Source organism: Haplochromis burtoni, unplaced genomic scaffold (assembly GCF_018398535.1).
Source record: "Haplochromis burtoni strain Fernald_Lab_line unplaced genomic scaffold, NCSU_Asbu1 Contig_92, whole genome shotgun sequence".
NCBI classification, from domain to species: Eukaryota; Metazoa; Chordata; class Actinopteri; order Cichliformes; family Cichlidae; genus Haplochromis; species Haplochromis burtoni.
Genome location: NW_024582453.1, coordinates 1,027,631 through 1,044,156, shown reverse-complemented (window position 1 = coordinate 1,044,156; position 16,526 = coordinate 1,027,631). Strand labels below are relative to the sequence as shown.

At 38.6% G+C, this 16,526-nt stretch overlaps 1 protein-coding gene across 10 annotated transcripts in view; it reads right to left on the bottom strand.

The window, feature by feature from the left end:
* Positions 1-16,526, bottom strand: part of lama2 (laminin, alpha 2) — a 235,175-nt gene that overhangs the window by 85,476 nt on the left and 133,173 nt on the right. For 6 of the 10 annotated variants that reach the window (XM_042222720.1, XM_042222717.1, XM_005935361.3 and 3 more), the window contains exons 21-23: positions 10,645-10,856; positions 1,477-1,583; positions 600-866 (exon numbers count right to left, since the gene is read on the bottom strand). In XM_042222720.1, coding sequence (XP_042078654.1) covers positions 600-866; positions 1,477-1,583; positions 10,645-10,856 — 586 coding nt within the window. The remainder of the gene's footprint in view (positions 1-599; positions 867-1,476; positions 1,584-10,644; positions 10,857-16,526) is intronic. The other 4 variants (XM_005935367.3, XM_014337832.2, XM_005935368.3 and 1 more) reach the window with 1 other exon arrangement.

Sequence of the window (16,526 nt, the reverse complement as noted above, 5' to 3'; positions counted from 1 at the left end):
AGTAAAATTTGTCTGTAAATTAGCAAAATCAGTCACCTTTATTTTCTATCAGTCTTCAGCTTAGAGGCCGCCTAAAAACTGCTATAGATCTCTGAAAGCTATCTGACATCTCCATGCCAACTAAACTGTCATATTATATAAAGCCTGACTCAATACTTTTTAATCAAAGGTATTTTTCAGAAGTTATCATACAAAAAAAAGACAACAAAAAAGAAAAAAAGCTCAACTAAAAGAAAAAAATAGCTTCATTATTGTGTCTACTCTAGAAAAACAACAAAAACAAAACAAAAAAACATCATGAACATCATAATTTGCCAAAACTATTGACATTTACGACGCCAATTTTCAGCCCCAACAAACATCTCGAGTTACTCAGAGGGATGACATTTTACTGATTACATTCAGAATTAAAAGAAACACACACACAGAGGAAGAGCCATGCTCACAAAACCCTTATATATAAACTTGTCTTCCGTTGCCGTGCACTGCTTTAAAACCAAAACCACAATATATTTAACCAAGAGAGTTTATCTCGAAAGCACATCCATGCTACTAAAAACACACCACTGCCATCCACATGCAGCGCGTGTTACCCGTGCCTTAGGCCTATATGCGCCCCTGGGACAACCACCCGTGCGGGTTATTCCCCCCCATCTCTGCTGCGCAGAGTCCACCGAGATGCGCTCCACGGGCCGCCGTGTCTCCCGCCTTTCGTAACCTAGGCGACGGAGATCACAGCGTCGGCCCACGAAGCCAGGGCGACAGATGCAGCGGCCTTCAACGTCACAGCGCTGAGAAATAGATCCGTAAGGGCTGCAGCGACAGGGCATACACTCCTGATGCTCAGCATCCCACCAGCTGTTAGGCTGGACCAATCAGAATACAGATAGTGGAGGATAGATAGACAAGGAGGAGTAAGAAAGCAGGGCAATAAAAACAGTAGAGTTAAAAAGAAAATTAAAAAAAGTCAAGGCTACACACTAACGAATTACACTGCTGTTGTGTTGTGTGGCTAACTGAAATACAGGGTAACACAAGGTTAAATATTGCAAATACTGTCAATGCAACTGTAAACCAATTCTTGTGAAAAAGCTTTGCATGTGGGTCTTAGGTTGTGTTAGAAGTAAAAACTGTGTAGGTGCTGGGAAATTGCAGAAACAGGTTAACAATGACATATAAGCACCTAAAGGTCATGACTGCCTTATAATACCTCATTTACTGTGCAGCAGCAGACACATTAATCAGCTTTGACCTGTCGGTACTCTGTATACCAGTGGTTAAAAACACATTATATGTGATGAGACAAGCAAGATAAATTCAAATAAAAACACAGATGTGAAATACTCTGTCGGTATAATACTGCAGAAAGAAAAAACAGAAGATTAAAAAAAAAGAGAGATAGAGCTGGAAATAATTAAAGTCTACAAGTCCATCAACACAAACCAGGGATGTCAGTAGAGAAAACTTTACACTTACCCTGCACTTGTCACACTTCTGTCCAAGCACATTTTCCTTACAGTGGCACTCTCCAGTCTCCTGGTTGCAGACCTCAGAAACAGAACCATTAGTATGGCACTGACACGCTGCAGGAAAGGAAAAGACAGGAGAGACTGAGAACAAGCATATTTAACAATAACACATGTTCTGAGTGCGTTTATCTAACACTATGGTGGGTCGGATAAGAGGTACTGCTTAAGGTCTTCTTTTCAGGATTAACTGCTGATATCCACTTGGTCACTGCACTTCTGAGAAAATATTCTGTTGCTCAAATATTTTTTGTAGTCTAGTGGGTTGAATGAATTTTGAAAACTGTTGTCTGCATTTTTCAAAATTCTCAGTTAAAAAAAATAGAAATGTTTCAAGCACCTATTTGAGCACCTCTCAATTGCAAAGAAAAAAGGATTGCACGTAGAATTGTACACATTCTATTTTTCTCTTATATACTGCATTTCTGTGTATTTTTGTCTCAATCTCTGTGCCTACATCCTATTTTCCTAGCAAAATATAAAGACATAAGGGACTGATCAAGACTTTTGCACAGCACTGCATAAGAAATTCAAGATATAGCACATTTTGTTCCCACAAAATGACTCTTTAGAACCTTACTCCTAATACTTTGCATGAATGTAATTTTTTATTTAAGATTTATGTCCCGATATCCCTACTGAGATAATAATACATAAATAAATAAAATGTGTTTAAATCATTACTCAAATAAATAAAGTAAATAAAGACACACATAACCCTGCCATTCAACCACTTATCCATACAACTAAAAGCTTGAACATCACAGCTTGTATCAGGTAGATGGGCTGTCAGAAGGAAATGCGTATATGCTTAAAAACACACATAACCACATCCATCTGTAAACACACCCTGCAATTAACAGCACACATCACATTGGACAAACACCAGTGGGTATTTGTAGTTTGTGTTGCCTTCTGTCATGCTGTCCTCTTAGATATAAAAGAGGAAGAAGGACAGACATGACTGTGGGATGGGAAATTGAGGTGAGAGGCAGGGGTTCACAACACATGCCCCCACATAGAGACAGGGAGATGGAGAAATACACACAGATATGCAGAAACATTCATACGATACATAACGGACATTGCAGAAAGCCATGCACATGCACACCTGCTCAGCCACATACATGCAGATGTAAATACACACATACGGCTGATTAAACATGCGAGAAAACATGCACACATACACCTGCCTCTGTTTCACACTCTCTCGTACTCTGTCTCACCTCCCCAGCTTCACCCTTGGGGAACCATCTGGACTGTTCTGTCTGTTGCTACTATGTGGACCTTGTTGTGGGATAAATCACTACTTCATTTTTTCCCCTCTTTTCAGTGTTGGAAAAGTAAATGTTTCTTAGACTAAATTTGTTTTGTTACTCAGCAATCATCAATCTGTCAGATTAACCAACTGGAGGGTTAGTTACTGTGCATCTGGCATCCAAAGTGCCAGTGTAAAAGCGCATTCTTCCCCAAAGAAATGCCAGTGTTTGGTACTATGAAAAAAATCAGGAATATCCCCTGTAATTTTTACCATGGACACCATGCCCTATAACTTGTAATAGTAGACGTTGTTAGCCATCTCCAACAATTCCTTTACTCTGGCCTTCGTTTTGAACTTACTAAGCATCACATGTTGTCCTTTTACATCATCTTTTAATGAATTACCACAGCCTCCAATGTGCATACTGGGTATGTGTCCAGGGACTCAGTTGGGGTGTCTATTCATGAGGAAAATGAGACCAAAAAAAAAAAAAAGACCAAAAAAGACCAGAATATCGTAAATATTAGATCTTGAAACCTTGTATCTATGTATCTTTTTTTCATAACAATTACATAATTGGGAGAATACAGTAGTTTACCTGCCCTTTCTTCTTTATACTATTGAGGCTAGTTGTCACGGACCCAGCTCCAGGGACTCAGGGTCCGTGGGCAGTGTGGACTACTGTTATAATTATTGCTGTGATTTTGTGATGTGTGTTGTCTGCACTGCTGCTGTTCTTGTGATTCCCTGTCCTGGTATGTATAGGCAAGTGGGTGTGTCTGTGAGTGTGGCTGAGTACTGGGTTTCAGGTAGGCCTGGTGGGCGTGTCCTATCTAGAGGATGGCCACACCATAAATGCACATCACTCCAAAGGGTTTTGCTTGCATGTGTGCTACATAATAATTTTAAAATGATAAACATGTAAATAAAAATGGGAATTAGAGAGCCTAAATGCTATGAATGCATGTTTTATATGAACTGCTGTGTAAAAGATGATGCAATTCCATCAATGAGGCATCCGATTGGTCCCAAATTCAACCAGTTTTATCTGCACTACTACATGTAATATGTATTTCAGGGTTACGATCTCAAGTTTTTTGAGATTTTTGAGATTTTTGACATCGGATCTCCCTGCATCAGAGCTATACCAGGCATTTGGTTTAGATGATTATCTGCCTGACATTTCTACTAGAGATGGACTGATCCGATATTACGTATCGGTCTGATACTGACATAAATTACTGGATCGGATATCAGAGAGAAATAAAAAATGTAATCCGATCCCTTAAATATCAAAAAAAGCACCTCACAAAACTTGCGACATAGTGTAACTCGGCTCATAACCATAGCACGTCAGAGCAGTGTGCTCACGTGATAGAGCGGCTGTGTGTATTTGTAGCCTGCTACCAAACCAGCATTTCATCTCCGAGGAAGTGATCCCAGAGAGAAGTAAAGCAAGTGTGTAAGTTCATCTCTGAATGTTTGTAAAGCATTCCCGCGTTAAGCTTAACAACCAATATATGGAGCGACTGCCTCTTCTCTCTCCCTCTCCTGTTGCTACTTCAATCATGAAACTGATTAATGATCAGCTGATCGGCTTTTCTGTCGCTTTTTTTTTTTTGGCCCACTTTGCACCAGAAAGAGGAAACCAGCAGCTGAACAACAGCAGCACATTTAACCTTGATAAGCTGTTGTTAGAATTTATTTACTTTCTACTAGAGATGGCACGATACCACTTTTTTATGTCCGATACCGATACCGATATCATAAATTTGGATATCTGCCGATACCGATATGAATCCGATATAGTGTTTTTTAATCAACAAAACTGTTTTTTAATATCTTGCTGCATTTTGATAAGTTCATACTCAAGTTTAAAAAACAACACACTAAAGCTATTCTGTTATACCTGTATACATACACTGCACCCAAAATATTTCATAGTTCAGCAATACTGATCAATCTAATAAACTTAACCTACCCATCCTCCCTATTCTGGTATTTTAAAGAGTACTTAGCAAAATATTAAGCAACCTAACTAATAGGGTTCCAACTCCCAGCAAAAAAAAAAAAAATAGGGAACCACCCCCCACCTCATGATGCTTAATCGACGTAATCAACTTTAATTTGATGCAGTGTGAAAAAAAATGCACAGAAATCAATTATTTTTCAAGAAATATTAAATAGATTCAACATCTTTCTTCAACAGAATTGCAGACTGCACAGATGGTATCTTCCCAAAGGAAAAAGTACTATAGCTTACTAGGGTATATTAGACTTAAAGTTACTATATACAGTAATGGACTTCTATAATTTTACATCAGATTAAAACTTTGGGTGTAAGATTCAGATAATTATTTATTAAAAGCTAGACATTTTAAATGAGAATAAGAAAGAAAAGTATGTCTTTGTGCCCCCTTTTCCCTGTTAATGCCCTATCGGCCCCCCTGGCTAAACTTTGCTAGATCCGCCCCTGCACAGTTACCAGCCGTCAGCTACGTAGAAAAAGATCCTGGTGTAGAAAGTAATATTAAATAAATTCTAACAACAGCTTATCAAGCTTAAACGTGCTGCTGTTGTTCAGCCGCTGGTTTCCTCTTTCTGGTGCAAAGTGGGCCAAAAACAAAAAAGAGAGACTCGCGACAGAAAAGCCGATCAGCTGATCATTAACAGTTTCATGATTGAAGTAGCAGCAGAGAAGAGGCAGTCGACTATTGTTAAGCTTAACGCAGGAATGCTTTACAAACATTCAGAGATGGACTTACACACTTGCTTTACTTCTCTCGGGATACTTTTCGGAGATGAAATGCCGGTTTGTAGCGAGGCTACAAATCACCACAGCCGCTCTATCACGTGAGCAACTGCTACGTGCTACGTTCTATGAGTTACGGCAGTTTTGTGAGGTGCTTTTGATATTTAAGGATCGGATTACATTTTTTATTTTTCTCCGATATCCGATCCAGTAATTTAGTCAGTATCAGACCGATACGTAATATCGGATCGTCCATCTCTAACGTAGAAATTCTAGACCAGGATTAATCTCTACAGCCAATGCCTGGTAACTCTGTGCAGGGGCGGATCTAGCAAAGTTTAGCCAGGGGGGCCGATAGGGCATGAACAGGGAAAAGGGGGCACAAAGACATACTTTTCTTTCTTATTCTCATTTAAAATGTCTAGCTTTTAATAAATAATTATCTGAATCTTACACCCAAAGTTTTAATCTGATGTAAAATGTATAGAAGTCCATTACTGTATATAGTAACTGTTAAGTCTAATATACTCTAGTAAGCTATACTACTTTTTCCTTTGGGAAGATACCATCTGTGCAGTCTACAATTCTGTTGAAGAAAGATGTTGAATCTATTTAATTATTCTTGAAAAATAATTTATTTGTGTGCATTTTTTTTACACTGCATCAAACAAAAGTTGATTACGTTGATTAAGCATCATGAAGTGGGGGGGTGGTTCCCTATTTTTTTTTTTTTTGCAGGGAGTTTGCAACCCTATTAGTTAGGCTGCTTAATATTCCTGCTAAGTACTCCAGAATAGGAAGGATGGAGTAGGTTTAAGTTTATTTGATTGATTAGTATTGCTGAACTATGAAATATTTTGGGTGCAGTGTATTTTTATTTTACATACAGGTATAACACAATAGCTTTAGTGTTGTTGTTTATTTAAACTTGAGTATGAACTTATACAAAATGCAGCAAGATATTTAAAAAACAGTTTTATTGATTAAAAAACACTATATCGGATTCATATTGGTATCGGCAGATATCCAAATTTATGATATCGGTATCGGACATAAAAAAGTGGTATTGTGCCATCTCTAATTTCTACAAGTCTTTATCTAGATGATTTCCACTGAGTGCACATCCTGTTTTCCACCAAAGCCACATTTTCTTTTCATGGTATAGTGCAGCAAGCACTATTTTAAAGGGACTTCTGCTGACCACTGAGCACATGAAGTGGTGGCATCCGGGGTTAAGCTGTTTGACTGACTCAAAGAAAAGAAAAGAAAAGAAAAGTGTTTCTCATTTCCTTTTCACATCTAGAGCTCAAGATGGGAGTCTAACTGGAGAAATTCAAGCCACAAACCCCTTGAAAGAAATTATTTGCAGGTACAGTAGTCTCCACAGGCAATCTCCAGAAGTCAAGTAAGCATAAGGCAGGGAAGTCTGAATCTTATACATGGTGGGGCACTATTAATGTACATGTAAAAAAATAACTGGCTAAAACATAGTCAGTCCAGACTTCTTACTTGTTTGAGGATTTTATTTTCCTGCAGTATTTCTCTGGTCCCATCAGTCCCTTGAAAAGTGCCTGTGCCTCTGCACTCAATAGTCCGTTAGGAGTGATAAAATTAGAGTTGTGAGTTTTCCCAAAGATCCCTCAAGAGTTTATTGACCAACTGTTAGAAACATCTATGAAACATTCATTAAGTGTCAGATACACAGGAAGCGTAATTACGCCATTGAATTACCACATATTCACTTTGTTCCCATGGACAAATGTGCGACGGAGCAATTGACATATCTTTTCTACAACTTTCAAATGAATTCCCCCCCCATGTGAGAAATGGTCAGAGGAGTTCTCTTGAAATTTATTCCTCAGACAAATTGGTTTGTGGTCAAGTTTGCTTGCAAAATCAAACCATTTTCAATTCTCCAACAGAATTAAAGCGAAACACTATTTAAGGGGGGAGACACAAAAAGGCTGCGGCGAAAATGGCTGAAGATGAGAACTCTGACATCAAAAGAAAAAGTAAAGGATTTTTACAGTCTAATAGTGCGCAAATGGACTCGGCCTGAACTCTCCTGCTCCACTCAATAAAATTCATTAAGACCGGGAGCAGCAGGGAGAGGGAAGCAATCACAGAGAGAGCGAGAGAGAGGTAGACTGGCAGAAGAAGAGGGAGCAAGAGAGAGAGCTGTTGTGTTTTAATAATTCTTGGTGGTCTTTTGTCATTCATGCAGGATCAATAACAACTCTCCATCTCCCAGACACAAGCAGCCGATCAGCACTGTGGAAGAGCAATAGATCAGGCTGATTAATCAATAACCATTTAGCTGGGTGGAGAGGGGAAACAACTACAGAACAATGAACTATCAAATACACATTAATACCCTCTGTCAGCCTGTCTGCCTGCTTTTGTGCTGGGCTGACAGTTTTATCTGTCTGTTTATCAGTCCGCCTGTCTATCGCTCACTGTGAAGTGTCTTTCTGCTGATCTGTCTCCCCTACCCCACCCTCCCCACACCCACCCACACCACTGTCTTCTTTTTTTTTTTCTTTTTTTAAAAAACAGCACAGGTTTTAATGAAGATTTTCACAAACAAGTGCCATCTGTATTCGCTGTCATCTCTTTCTTTCTCTTCCACTCTCACCACCTCATTTTTACAGGTATAGTGTTTATTTTAAATCTTAAACACAGCTGGGAGTCAGTGGGCTGCTCCAACATCACACCTCCCACTAGCACAGCTGCTCGTTGATGCACACACACACACATACAGGCGCGCTCCAGATGGCGTACAATCCACTGAATGTTTCAGAGAAAGGCTTAAAAGTATCATTTAGCTAAAACTGAGTTTCATAAAGAAATTGTGTTCTACAGTGAGACACCCTGCTGAGACCCACAAGCTGCACTGCTGACTTTCTCTATAATGAAGGAAAACCAAATTATATTTTCCATCTTTAAGGCCCTGAGTGTTATTTTTTATTGCAGGTTCTTTAAAATCATTATGATAATAAACTCTTTACTGACAGATGGGTCCTGTCAATATGTCACTTTTACCAGGGGTCACGCTGGGGATGCGACGCAGTGGCGTGCAGTGTCTCTTTCTGACACTAGGAGTCACCAAAGTGATCAATTTTGAAATTTTAAAAATGAGGGCTGCAAATTTATCATGTTTATACAAACTATGATTTAGATAAGATTTTGACCTGCCTCTCGAGAGAATGAAAGGATGAGAACCTTGTATGGTAAAAATTGAGATTTTTTTGAAACATACAATGAAGTGCCACCTTAGTGGATAGCCATCGTAAACGAGGACCAATGTAACTTTTAGACAAACAACAGCTGCTGTGACAACAAAACATTAGTTCAGTCTAAAAAAGCAAAAAACAAAAAAATCTTTTCAAAGTTTCAATGTCTGCTCTGTTTTTTATTTGTCTGCACTGTAGCAACTACAAACTATCAAAGCTCATAAAACCTCTGTTGGGTTTGTTTTCCAGGGCGTACTCCAGAGCAGGTAATCTCCAGCACCTTCGAGATATATGAGCGACGCAAGAGTGAGATGAATTCAGATTTCAGTGAGGTCCCATTGTGAAATAAACAGATCTGTATGTGATTTAGAACAACATGCAAACAAATTTAGAACTGAGAATATTAAATTTGTGCTGTTTACACCAAAACAGATGAATCAGATTTTTACTTGATGTCTGGATATATACACCAAGTCAGGGGTCCCTGTGGCTCTGGTAGTGGTCTATGGTCCAAATGTCCATGGACAGGATAATGAAATTCTAAAATTTCCCCTGCAAGTGAACACCAATGTGTGTGAATAGTGCTTGCAGTGTAAATGCACTCAGACCCGATGCACGTGTGGGTTTTATTTTTCCTCTAGACCAGAGCTTCACAAATGGTGTGCTGGGGTTTACCGGTATGTCTGAAGTTAAGTCTAAGTATGCTATGTTTATACTCTTTATGCACAGAAGGAAATAAAAAACATCTTAAGGCCTTCTGTCAAAGACAACTAGGTCAATTCATGCAGTTGCTGGATGGTGGGAATTATGAGACTGTATCAGGAACAACCAGGTAACCAAATATCATGTTAGATGCCACAAGAAGAAGTGCCTTCGTCTGACTGTGTAATCAAAAAAACAACTGATAAAATGTCACCGTGCAGACATTTTTGTGTGCCTTGGCCACAAAAAGTTTGAAAACTACTGAAATACTACAGCGATATAAACTAACATACCTTCATGGTAAAAGGGAAGAACATTATCCTTCAGTTCTAAGGTTTTAGATATCAAATCAGATCTGATCCTTAGCAGCTCTTAATATTATTTATTTAACAAAGGCTAAGATAAAATGCAGAAGAACTGCCTGAGTCCATGGGACTTAAGAGGGTAAGTAGCAGCTGAGTACAGCTAGTCAAATGCATTTGATTAATTGATCATCAGCAAGTGTGACCACTGCTATAAAAGCAGAGGTTTTGGCAGCTTGTTGGTGTGGAGCATTCAAGTGTGTGTTAACACAATGCCAAGGAGAAAAGAAATTATTTTAAAGAAGCAACTGTTGCTGCCCATAAATCTGAGAAGGGTTATGAAGCCATTTTCAAACCATTTGAAATCTATCATTCGAAAGCGAGAACGATTATTTACAAATGAAAAGATTCACAATAGTCTTCCTTGGAGTGGATGTACCAGCAAAATTAGCTCTAGATCAGAGAGTGAATGTTTGGTGCACAAATGATTAAAATCAAATGAGTAATTTCATTCATGAAACTGTCTGTATTTTATGTCCAAATTTAGAACTGCATCACAAAATAAGTACAAACAAATTGTGAAGCTTTGGCCGTGTTAGAAAATGTAAAAATATCTTAAAACCGAATATTACAACTAGTACCACCACCACCACCACCACCACAACTACTACTATTAATAATAATGATACTAATAACAAAATAAACATATCTATAATACTGATGTGACTCCATCTGTACAACTGCTAAAGCCTGTCTGAAATTGGGCCATGCAACAAGCAAGAGACAAAGCTCAACAGAAGCTTTCATTTTTCCCATGACTGTATATCAGTTGCTTGATTTCTGTTTAAATTTTTGTCGTCTTACTTACGTTGGCAATCTTTTGCTATGATGGCGTCTCCACAATAACCTGCAGCGCAGCTGTCACAAGCTTCGCCACCATAACCCTGGCGACACCGCAGACACCGGCCTGTATTTGGATCGCAGCTCCCAGGTATGGAAAGGTCCAGGTTGCCATTGCAATCACAAAGTCTGCAGGATCCCCCTGGTACAGTGGGCTGACCATAGTATCCATTGGAACATCTGAGAATCAGTGGAGATACCAAGAGATGGATAAATCAGTTTCACATCATCTTTAACCGATCAGCTTCCTGTGGGAGACGTAATAATAAGAGAATAAGGTGAAATATTTTGTACAATGCAGATAGAAGACATGCCAGTGAACCCACAAATATTTTTCTGCATCAAGGTTTTGCAGATTTTTACTTGTAATCTGTCAAGTTTCTGACTCCTAGAGGTAGCATTAAAAAGCACCACTGAGGATGACTGGGCTGAAACTGACTGTAAAAACTGTCACATTTTCTATATACCAACTCTTATACCAGCAGCAGAAGTTGTCTAACTATAAAATTCGACATACAGGAGCTTTTAAAATGCCTCAACCCTGATTAACATCCAAGCTTTACCCTTTTGAGCTGCACCAACAAGATGCCATCCTGTTATTCTCCCTCTCTCTGTTACTGAAGGAGCAGGTATTGCACTAATATCTTTAAAATACAGTTTTGCTCTGCTTTTATATCCCAAATAACACTTGAAAATATGTTTTTCCCCCTCAGCTTTCAAGTTTGAAAGAAAATACACAGTGGGTCACCTTGTCTTCTATCTTTCTTTCGCATCTAACAACTACTGCGTATGAGTCAGCAGGTAAAAGCAGGGAAATATAAATATTGTTTACTTCAGCTTCTAGCACCAGTATTATAAAACACTTTGAATACACAATTAATAATTAAAGCGCCAAACTATCACAGAAGCCAAAATCCAGTCTCTATCTACACAAGAACTAAAAATCATCAGCAAATGTCCACAGGAACTATGAGCACTGTTATATAATTTGTTTGACCAGTTAAACTGCTTAGATACCAGTCCAGCTGAATTATTCATATACGTACACTCCCATTACACAAATATAAACACCCAAAGAGCTACAGGGCAAACCCACAGAAATGAAAGGGCATAGAAATTAAAGTTTATAAAAGTAAACCCTTGAAGACATTTTTTTTTTAAATGGAGATTTAATGGCTTTAGGCAGTGAACTTCAGGATGTTTACTGCAGGCTGCCCAGCTATTACTCAGATAAAAGCATTGCTGTCTGAACTACATTTATAAACTGGAAACAAAAAGTCAGACTACGAAAAAAAACCCTGCAATGTTCATTTCAAATTTATTTGTAACGTTAAAAACCAAAATCATAAAAATCATATAACCTATTTTAACCTATTTTTTTCGTCCACCAGCCATAGTAAGGTTTATGCCAAAGCTGTCCTAAATTAACAATAAATAATTTTTTATGCTTCCGTATTGGTGAATCCACCAGGGTGCGCTCTTTAAGGTCTTTAATCAAAATGATCCTAATTATTATTATCCGTGAATTTTCAAATTTGATATTTTACCAAAAAAAAAAAAAAGTGGGGAAAGAATTAAAGCACTTTATTTTTTGATTAAGATGCTAAATTATAGTTTTTAACTTGCATTGTGGAAACATTATTCTTGATTTATTTTTCAAATTTGTGCTCAAATTTTGGTATAAAAACATCAGTTCAGTTCAGCAAATGTTTAGTTTGTGTTGTTTTGTTTTTATGACAGGTGGTCTTAAAAACCAAGTGATGTTTTTGTGATGGATTCTTTATGTTTAGCAAAAATTAAGCATCATTCATGGATACAAAAATTCCAAAGGGTCGTTAGGACCCTTGATCAAGAACAAGTAAATGTGTTAACTGTCAAACCAGTTCAGGATTTCAATATTTTGCTTTTTCAATAACTTCATTTGATTAATAAAAAGGAAGATGGCCAAGGCCTGGGAAATATATTAACCTGAGAAAGCGGCGCTGTCACACGAGCCGCTGAAACCAAATAAGGCCGGCCAAAGCTGAGCTCAGGCTCTACAGGCTGAAAAGGGAATTGAGATGAAAGAGGAGAGGAAGAGGGACAGAGAAAAGTGAAAGGGAGGAGGGAGAGCGATCAGATGAGAGAAGAGAGGGAGATGGAGAGAGGGGAAAGGTCTTCACATTGAAAAGAGAATTGAATTTAGAGAGGGGGTGTGGGTGGGGGTGGAGGGTAGGAAAGGACAGAGTGAGGGAAAGAGTCAAGAGCAGCCAGCCATTATTACCACTGACCCTCCTTGGTACTCAATAGAACTGGTTTATTAGCTTTCCTTCCCACTCCGAGTGTGTGTGTATGTGCACATGTATGTTTCTGAAGCATGTCTGCACATCTTCCCAGTTTTACTGGCAGCATTTTTATTTCTTGAGTTGAGATGAGCTGTTTGTATTTAGTCTTATATGCGAGATGAATTCAGATGTTAGGGCTTCTATTCTAGTCATGCATACGTGTAGTTACTTGGGCCTCAAGAGGAAGTGAAGGTATTTATAGTGGTTAGTCTAGCGTGCTTGAAGTTGATATTTTTGGAGGGGTTAAACACCTGGTCAAAATCATCAGAGTGTGGAGGAAATGTATGGCATAACTTGTAAAGCGAGATAGAGAAGGGCAGACGGGCTTGGATCGTAACATTCGCGTTGTATTCTCAGAGTGATGAATGGAGAGTCGACAATAGGGGAATAAATGCTCAGTTTCTTCTTAATATAATCATTAATTATGTTCGTCTCCACTGTCAATAAAACTCTTAAAAGCTTTTTTTAATCATTCCATCACAGGCTAAAACAGAACGACACTAAAACAATGCTCAAATTTGCACCATCAACCAGTTTAGACTAATTTCCTCATAAAAGAACAATCTGAAATCCTGAAATAACAATTAGCTATATGAAAAACTATAGTGCTTTAACAGCACCTGGAAATCATTTTTGGAATCAGCTTTTTACTATAACGTTCAATGAAGTACAAAGTAAGCCATAAAACGTTGTCAGAGTACTTTTCGTAGTTCACAAAAAGCTTCTGATTAAACGCATTTCTTTATGGTGTCATCCCCGGGTTGAAGAGGGCTGTTTCAAGTTTGATGATAATTGCGATGGTGCTGCTGCTGCTAACAGGCCACTGTCAATCAAATCCAATATACAGTAATTGTCTGAACTTAGCATTGAAAAGTTTCATTAAAACCAAAGCACCAATTAATCTGCTGCTATCCAGTAATGCTGAACTAATGCTCTGCCAACACTCATTTTAATACTACTAGCAACAATCCCATGTGAACTGACTATTCCACTCATTTACTTATTTAGTCACCTGCAGTCATGTGAGGAGTAGCTGAGACAAACTTCATAAACCGGCATAGAGACAAGGTATTTAAATACGTCAATTAAAATGCGTCAATTAAGTAACAGATACTTAATTCCTGGAGTCTTCATTTCTATTTTTGAATGTTACTTTGGAGCCTCCAGCAGCCTCCGTGTTACAGTTTCTACTTTTACTCACACGTACAGCAAAGCTTGACATATGATTACATTTGCACATCTCTTAACATTAACATCAATAAGTAGTATTACGACAACATTAACAATAACCCTCACTTTAATCCCTCTGCATTCTAGATGAGAGGGTGATCGATTAAAGTACATTATATCCATCATATCAGCTAGTTGGCAGCAAGCACCTAACATGACAAATGAAAGACCTTATCTGCAAGACCATTAACATACTGGCACAACCTAAATAGCACCCCGTGACTCAAAGTGTTTTAACCTACATTTGTTAAGCAGCTGCAATAAAGAGCTTTCAGCTATATTCTAAATGACTGTTTATGGACAGGAAATTGAAAAGCAGAATCACTTAGCAGTGAGTGGATAGTCTATTAGCATGGGCGGAATAGACCAGCTTATTTTGTTAAAGCCCATAATACAGACAAATTGGCGCATTACAATTAATTACCACAAACAACAACAAAAGCACTGTAGATAATGAAGTGTAATGGCAGGTAGTGCATAGCAGGTATCAATTAGACTAATAGAACAAGAAACACCAACTGCTGATTACCTACTTAATGCTGTCATTAGTAATAAAATATTTCCCATTACATCAGCTCCTGTGCGTTATGAGACTGTGCAGTGTGAGATCAAAACAACACATGCATGTGGATAGGAGAATGTATACACAGATGCCTTCTGTATATTCAGCTGCAGATCCATAAATTTACTGGCACACAGGCACAAAAGATAAACATGTACAGGCACACACAGACTCTCCAAAATTAAACACCATCTTCTAAATTCATTAAAAGCAGCAACAAGGAATGTTTACTATATTATGAGCTTTTTCCTACTTTAGGATTAATTAAAAACACAGACTGCACCATGTGGTCACTCATTAATACACGGACACAGAAGTAGATTGGAAAGGTGGAGGAGTCAAATTGTATTGGTTGGGCCACGTTCCAGCACGAGGCCATATTGCACAGTGGCTGGAAAGCAATGTGGTGCAGATGCTACTCTGTGACAGACAGAGCTGGCAATGAGTCAGTTTACTTTCCAGTGGCAAATGAGGTTTATAAAAAGACTCAAAGGCAGACAGAGAGATTCTGATGTGGAATGCATGGCATGCATACTATTCAGGACAGCGAACTGAGGCGCCGCATCCTCCAGCAGCAACAAATAGAAAAGCTCGGGTAACTGCAACTGCAGAATTTGTCATCATATTAGCCCAAATGTTTGAGACTGAGACTATTTATAAATAACAGTGTAAATATACCAATATTAAGTTGTTTTATTAATCTGTTACTCTCATTAAGAAAAACATATGAACATATCCTTGCATATCTGTAAAAGCTGTAAAAGCTGAAAATGTAAACACTAATCTATGCGGCATTAGAGACAGTGGTCAGTTGACTTCAATGGCAAACACCAGAAACTCAGTGGTTTACATCATGGTTGATACGTTCCCATCAACCGAGCAGCCAAGATTCGACCTTTAAATTTGTTAACTGAATATTTGCTACTGCTACCAAGATGTGCACACTCTCATGGCACTCATGGCTTTTGTTTCCAAGGATGGGCCCAACCTTCCAGTGCCATTAGGGCTAGCTGGTTAAGCAGGGGCATTGTTACACACGGTCCGTCCTTCTGTCTATACCAACCTCTTGGGTCTGATGAATGTCGGGTGCCTGAACCTGGTGTTCAGTTCCTCCTACAGCACCAATTTGACTTCTAAAAAGTGACCCATTTGCTTGCTTCCCTTCCAAAACTGCCTCCAAGCCAGTGAACTGACCTATTACCCATTTAAAGTTCGAGAATAAGAGGTTAAGAATGTTTCAGGCCCAAGACCGAATCATTTGCTTTACAAGGTAGAACTATGAGATTTGAAGAGCAGTTCAGTAGTACAGTAGTTAGCACTGATGCCTCACAGAAAGAAGGTCCTACGTTTGAATCAAGCTGCCTACTGTGGACCTTCAGTGTGGTGTTTGCATATTCTCCTAATGCTTGCATGGGTTCTCCCTGGGCACCCATCTCTGGCTTCCTCCCACAGACTAAACACATGCATGGGTAAGGGTAATTGGCAATTCTAAATTTGCCATAGGTTATCTAATAAAAGAAGATGAATGAATGTGGTTGAGAAGTGCAAAGAGAAGTGCACTAGTTTGATTATAGAACATGATTACTACGAACACATTTTGAGCTTTAGACACCAAATTTTAAGAATGTAAGAAATCAGCACATGCCCAGGGCAAACACTTTTTATGAGTAATGATGTTCTTTTGCTATGTGACGACAGTGCAAACAACTGAGTTTATTAAAGATTTATAAATTT